The 7,786-nt window shown below is 39.0% G+C and overlaps 1 protein-coding gene across 1 annotated transcript; it reads right to left on the minus strand.

Annotated features, from left to right (window-relative positions):
* Positions 1–3,380: 3,380 nt before the first annotated feature.
* Positions 3,381–3,976, minus strand: LOC147437815 (uncharacterized). The gene has a single exon (XM_086487264.1). The coding sequence runs from the start codon at positions 3,902–3,904 to the stop codon at positions 3,521–3,523; it is 384 nt and encodes a 127-aa protein (XP_086343390.1). The 5' UTR covers positions 3,905–3,976; the 3' UTR covers positions 3,381–3,520.
* Positions 3,977–7,786: the final 3,810 nt, after the last annotated feature.

Genomic DNA, 7,786 nt, shown 5'->3' on the forward strand with positions numbered 1-7,786 from the left:
AGCGAAGAGTTATTGGTGTAGGCCTCCCTTCTCACAAGCTTGGACTAGATGATGATCTTTCCATTAAAGGTTGAGAAGGAGATAGTCTTCTTTACTTCACACATGAGATTGTGTGAGTGTGTATGTGATAATGCATTGCAAAAATCAGCCCCCAAATAAGGCCACACCCCAAATGGGAGGGAATGAACAATATTTTTTATGGACATATTAAACTCAAACTAGCAATGCCCGGGAAAACATTTTTAGTGACACATTAACATGTTTATACCCCGTGGCATGTCGAGTAGACCACTTGGCACTCATCATTGAGGTGAGGAGGCTCACATGTGTGATTTTCACCATGTTCGTACCATCTTATGTTTTCACATGCATATGCTGTTACAGACGATTACATAGATTCATAAGTTCTTAACCATTAGGAGTTTCATGATAGATATTGGTGTGTTTTCATTCTAAACATAAACCAGGTTGCATGCTGACACCTTAGTGCTAGCCGTGTTCACGCATCAATTGGATACGCTTTTAGTTGTTCCATTGTACAATTGTCACATAAAAAATGTGACAGTCGACAATGATGGTTTTCATGCAGATAATAATATGATCTGAGAATTATTCTGAGAGGCGCCATGGATGCTGGATGGCATCGGAACACCATTTTGGTCACGGTGTGGAGAAGAGGGAGCTCTTTGCTCGCTAAATTGAGGAGTGGATGATGTATATTTGTCATTGAATTTTCCATTAATGTACGTGTTATTATACGGGTGGTTGTTGGGTGCAATCATGAAGGTTGGTGACGTAGTTTTGGACTGTCTTGTTGGATGCACAACTTGGAAATGGAGTGTGAACGTCTATAGAAACATTGAATCAGTATCGAGTAAAACCGCAAATGGTTTCTTGCAAGTGTTTTACCACAACAACGGTTTATAATGGGCTAGGGTTGACTCTTCATTTTGGCAAGGTTTCACATTAACACAGTCATAGTTTCAAGTCCCCAAGAGTCCATGGTGTTGTCTACTCCATCCTTGAGAAGACCACTACTTGTACCACCAGGTTGGCCAAGTGACCAAAGATTAAACACATATAATTTAATCGAAGATGTTTAATCTTGAAGTGATATTTTATTGAATGTTTTATTCAACCAAAAAGAAAATGGAAAACATGATGCAAATGGTCTTGGAAGTAAAGTCACATAGGGTTTCCTATTAAAAGCCAAAATTCAATAGTATCATTCTCTCACAAGTTTATCTGTGTTCTTTTGAACACAAGCTTCTCTTTTAGTCTTCTCCCATTCACACATTCACCATGCCAAGGGAAAATCGTGGACAACATGATCAGCATCATGGGCAAGCTTCTCAATGTGGGCATGCCTCTCATCGTAGTTGACCACTCCCCATGTCACGATCCCATCAACAATGTGCATGCTAATCACATTCTTAAAAATGTGTATGCAATGAATAGTTTATGCGCCACACAAAGTGCACACAACAACACGTAGGATTTTTGTACAGTTGATGATGCTACAAAGTCTCTATTCAAATACATGTACATGTGCTCAATGGAAATGCACAGGCAATCGAAGAGTATGTTGAGCAAGTTATCGTTTTTGCCCTTGTAGTGCAATAATGCTTTGGAGGAAACATGGGTATCGCATCCCATATGCGTGTGCAACATTGGAGAGACATGTGTAGGCTTAGGTAGAATTGTGGATGATATGTGCATTGCTTCGCAAGGACAAGCTAATGTAGCCAACTATGAGAACAATGACAGTGACAATGACAATGTCGATGACACTGGCGACAACGATAACTAGATTTTCTCGTTGTAAGCTAGTTTTAGAACAATAAGCTCGAGAACCCATATGAGAATATTGTACGGTTTTGTTCTACTCCATATCTATCCTTTTGCAGTTGTTGTTTTGAGATTTTTTCTTTCAAGCCTGTCAATATTAGTTTATATGGGCATGTTTCAGTAGTCTTTCAATGTTGTTCATCCATTGATTTATTAGGGAAAAGTTGTATTGGATTATTCTGGATTGTAAACTCTTAAATTTTGCTTGGTATGAATGATTCAGGTGTATGTACCTTTGTTTGGTAGGAGGTTAAAGTTGCTACTCGATATAGATCATGATGTTTGAAAAGAGTGTGTGTATGTGTGTAATTATTTGAGTGTATTTTCGTGCTTGTATAGAAGTGTGCATGTGTATAAGTGTTTATTAGTGAGGTAAAAAAGAGGAAGATTGTCAAGGCAAAGTAGGATTAGATTATTTTGGATTGTGAAAGTTTATTTTTTGCGAATCATTCGGGTGTATATACCAATGTTTGGTTCGTGGTTAAACTTGTTTCTTGAAATAGATCATGGTGTTTGAAAAGAGTGTGTGTGTAATGATTCAGGTGTATTTTTGTGCGAGTATATGAGTGAGATAGACAAGAGAGAGCTTTATCAAGGTAAAGTTGGACTGGGTTATTTGGATTGAAAACCCTTAAAATTTTCTTGTTGTGAATGATTCGGGTGTAGCATTGTCCTGTTGGTGGTTAAATTTGTTGTTGGACATTGATTATCATGTTTGAAAGGGTGTGTATGTGTGTGTGTATGTATGTGCTTGTATAAGTGTTCATGAGAGAGATGGAAAAGAAAGAGATTTATAAATAATGGATGTTTTGATTGAGGTGTGTTCGCCATGGGAAAAATTTTGTGTGTGTGTGTGTGTGTGTGTGTGTGTGTGTGTGAGAGAGAGAGAGAGAGAGAGAGAGAGAGAGAGAGTGATGATGAGAGAGGAAAAAAGAGCAAATCCTCAACTATGAAGGGTTAAGGCATAGAATGAATCTTTTTGGAATCTGCTCGCCAAAAAATTGTGTTTGGATGTGCTATGAAAGAGGTAAGAGGTCCAATTGATCTTCTTGATCGTCCTCCTAATGTGGGGATACATTTAGCATGGCATAATAAAGCAAAGGGAACAAAGAGCTACCTTACGACCTTATCTACAATCAATGTGTCCCCTTGGAATCAAAGATTCTCGATTGCAAATTTATCACATGATTTGGAGACAAGGAAATATCAATGGTTTCTTGCAGGTTAGGCTTTGGAGGGCTTTGAAGATCCATGCCACTCTTCAAGATTTGGTAAAGTTTTCATTAGTGACTATTCTAGTATCATAATCAAAATCTAGAGAATTTATCTATATGGAGGATTCAATTTTTTTCATTTTTGAAGCCTTACATCCCCTATAGGAATCCTAATGAGTAGGAGACATATTTATGATGACATTTTGAAATTGTAGCAATGTACCAATGAAATTTTGGCAAATTTCTTACAGATGACAATGAAACAAAGGTGTGTGTTGAGAGAGAGAGAGAGAGAGAGAGAGAGAGAGAGAGAGAGGGTCTTGAAGCATTTATTATTGAGGTGGGAAATACAATATACAGGTGATGCTTATATAGTACATGATACAACGAAATGGATTACAGTTGCCAGAGGAGAATTTCACAGGCATATTAACAGTCCCATGGCTAGCCAAGCTTTTCTAGATGCCGACGAGGATGGCGACGCCGATGTTGAGGATGCCGCCCAGGAGGGTGGCGACGCAGATGTCGACCTGGCCGTAAATGGTGGAATCGACGATGGCGTAGATGCCGCCGCTGGCTAGCTTAACGGGGCCCTTGGTGTGGCTGGAGTGCTTGTTGCGCAGGTAGCAGACTTGCTGGGACCCCTCCAGCACCACGGTGGCGCCTATTTCCACCACCACCTCCACCGCCGCCTTCGCCACCGGCACCACCACCACAGGCTGCGTCGATTTGTTCTTCACTACGCACCCTGCCTCCGCGGTTGCTATCATGAAGAGTAGCAGCATCGCTGCCACCTGCATGGGGAGGAGCAGGGAGCCGCCTCTCTTGCACTTCATCCCCATTATGCAGCTGACCTTCGCGAGCTCTGATGCGAGAGCGACGAGCTGTGATATGAAATGCAGCTTATGATGACGATGAAGGGGAATGTGCGCTGGGGCCGCTTTAAGTAGGGCGTAACAGCAGTCGCTAGCTGGGCGCGGCATGATCCGCCAAAACTAGCTTCAACGGGGCATGCACGTACTCTTTAGCCCTTAGCGGCCGTTTCATTGGCCCCTCTTTTCAGCATGGACCACTTTTGTCCGTCCAGCCCCTCCCGATTATGACTTCGAGGTGGTGGTGCTCTTTGCCTTGGGGTCATGAGAGAGAGAGAGAGAGAGAGAGAGAGAGAGAGAGTCATTTTACGACGACTTATCCAAGCAATTGTCCATTGTTTTCAGTCTTATGCTCAACGATATGATGGGCCGCAAAGTGGCAAGGGTAGGGCTCATGATATCATTGACTTTGAGGTTCATGCATCAGTGCTCTCAACAACTCAACAATTAACTGACATTGAAACCCAAAAGAATTCTTCACTTCTATGTCTTTTGAGGATTGCCATCCAAAACTACAAAAATGTATCACATTGTTAATTAAACTGGGGAAAAAGAAGGGTATATTATTTGTAAAATGCCCCCATTGAAAAAGAAAGAGGGGGGGGGGGGGGGGGGGGGGTGTTGGGGGGGTTTGCTATATGTAAAATTGACATATCGTGTGCATTTACTCACTATTTATAAAACCCCTTAGCTCTGCTTTTTTCATGTCAATAAAAGGGACTCTTTGCCTATTCAATCTATAACTTTTTTCCAAGGTCATTTTTTCAACACCCTTCTGTGTGTGAAAATGTGAGGAAATATAGAATAAAATGATACATCCCTTACTCTTAATGCTTTTTGATATCTCGGAGCAATTGCTACAATGTACATGGTTTGATGTATGGAAAACCCAATGTTGTGATCGTTGTAATATACATATCTTTCCAGGTATCCTAACAATAGACTTGGCATGATGGCATGTTTTTTCATCTTAAAACATGATTTACTTGGTTTGGGAATGTACAAATGTCAAGTATTTTTAAGTGGCACCTTCATTACAAGGGATCACTTGGTTATCGACGCCATTTTTCCGACATTGATGGTGGGCGTTGGTATAAGCGTTAATAAAGTTGGAGGGAAACATTGCTCAATTCAAAATTCAAAATTTAAATTCCATCACGTATACCAACGCTCATACCGACGCTTATATCAACGCCAATATCGACGCATATACCGATGCTCATACCAACACCTATACCAACGTTTTTTCTTATCGACGCATGTACCGATGTGTATACCGACGTCTATATCAGCGCCTATATAGATGTCTATATCGATGACTTGTTGATTTACAATACACGAGAACTCATTTTATGTGTTTTCTCTCTTCTCCACACCGTGGCAACCTGCATAGCTCCTCCCCATCTCCTCCTCCCTCCTTGCAGACCTTCATGGAGTTGCCTCTTTCGACTTTTCATCTATGCTTCCACACATTTCTACACAAAGAAGGTACATTTTTTTGTTGTATTTGTGTGAGAAAATTTGTGTTTGGGTGTGTGGATAACAAAATGCTTATGCTTTGTTTTTGCATGTAATTGCTTGACTCTTCGTACTTCTTGCACACTCACATTCTTTAAATGTAAGTGCTCCTTCTTTTTATTTCATTCACACACACACACACATGAATATTTGTGTTTCTATGTGTAGGTAAAAATGTTTATGCTTTGTTTTTGCAGGTATTTGCTCAACTCTTCGTACTTCTTGCATACTCACATTCTTTAAATGTGAGTGCTTCTTCTTTTTCTTTGATGCACATACACATAAGTACACATATGCATACACATAAATATAGACACATAACTACACACACATAATCACTATTGATTATGAATAAGCTTATGGTATACATAACAAAAATGTTTATGGTTCTAACAATACCTTTATTGTTATGCTTATGGTTATGGTTTATTTTTTGCTATGTCACTAAAAATGGTTATCATTTACTTTTGTATTATGCTAGCAACAATGGTTATGGTTTTGATAACTCTTTTATGGTTATGGTTATGTTTATGCTATGCTTATACTTATGATAGTGGCAACGGTTATGGTGTTAACAACGGTTTTGGATATGGTATTTATATAGTTATGTCAGTGGCAATGGTTATGGTTTGACACCCTTTTATGGTCATGCTTATGCTAATGTTTATGGTTATGATAGTGGCAATTGTCACGATTTTGTTTATGATTATGTCATTGGCATTGGTTAAGGTTATTTGTTGTTTATGGTTAAGGTAATCATTATGTTTAAATTCAAGGTTCTAGTTTTCTTATGGTTATACTTATAGTTTTTTGTTTATTTATGGCAATGGTAATAGTTATGGTTATCATGGTTTTGATTATTGCAATTTCTAGTTTTGTATTTATGATTTTTTGCTTAACACTTCTTTTTTTTTTTATGATGCACTATCAATCTATCTTAATGCAAAGTGCGATTACATTTGCCTTCTTCTTTTGAATAGAGAGGTTGTGCCTTTGTTACTACAGCACATGTAGCAACAAATGGCACTACTCTCTGCTCAAAAAAAAATTGAAGGTGCAGACATCGGTATGTGCGTCTATACGAGCGCTTGTATAAGTGTTGGTATGAGCATCTATATAAGTGTCAGTATACGTTTCGGTATAAGCGTCGACATACCCATTGGTATAGAAAGTGATTATACCGACGTGTATATCGACGATACGAGTCCGACGCGTATAGGGATTCTTATTCCAACGCATTTTAATTTTAGACTATATTTATTTGTATCAGTACAAACGTCGAGTTTCACACGACATGTTGTAGTGCCTCATCTTACCTAGACAGTCCAGTGTGGGTGATCTCGTCCAAAGTAGCAGGTTCTATCATAGCCATAAAGATGTATCCAACATGATTTTAAGTGGAAAAGAGAGGCTCAACATGTAATTTAAACCTAAGAGAATATTTTCACAAATTTAGGGATTTTCCCTAGTTGGTTTGAGCTTTTCACGGACGAAAAAGGGTACCTTTGAGTTGAAAATGGTAAAAAATAATAATAAAATGATAAATGATAGCCCAAAGATATCCACGATGCCATTGTTTCTGAAGTTGGTTCATGCTTAGAGAGACAAAAAGCATCTCATTTGGCCATCTAATGAATGATCGAGTTACAATACTTTCAAGGGAAGGTGCTAGTGTAGTCTCATGTTGTTTCTAATCTGTGTTCAAGGCTGTGAGGCAACCAAATAGGTTTTCTCTCTTCAAATAGGCATTTGGGCATGTCCAATCGTCCATGGAATGGTCTTGAAGTGAAAAGAGACAAAAGAGCACCCTATTGTGCACATAAAGTGAGGCTACACCAAATTATTACACACACAAGTGTTTTGCATTATTCTTGGTTCTTTTCGAGGGTAAGGCTTTCATGGCTAGAGTTTTTTCTTTTCAAGTGTGTCTTTAGCTTCAAAGGTTCAATGATTCACTTGATGTTTCTCCAAACTTTCACAATGAGACTCGGTTTGATGCTTTCCTAGCCACACTACATACTTCTTGCCATAGTTTTGGTGAAGTTGATGTGGAGTGGGCTAGGAGGAGGGTTCAAAATATTCATTGAAGGTCTCAACATAAAGCTTTAAATCTATGGAGAAACAAGAGCAACAAGGGATGCGGTTTTATCCGGTCTGAATGAAAATGTTTTAAATCGTTGCTGTGTTTGTGCACGAGCAACAAGCTGTTGGAAGAAGGGAACTTTCTTCGAATAAATTCATTTTATTAGTGGTGAAAAAAATGGACCAATTTAATATTAAAGAGGTACTTTCATCCACCAAACCTCTAAGGGAAATTGAACGGTGCTACAATCA

Source organism: Adiantum capillus-veneris, chromosome 17 (genome assembly GCF_014529385.1).
Source record: "Adiantum capillus-veneris isolate H3 chromosome 17, ASM1452938v2, whole genome shotgun sequence".
NCBI lineage: Eukaryota > Viridiplantae > Streptophyta > Polypodiopsida > Polypodiales > Pteridaceae > Adiantum > Adiantum capillus-veneris.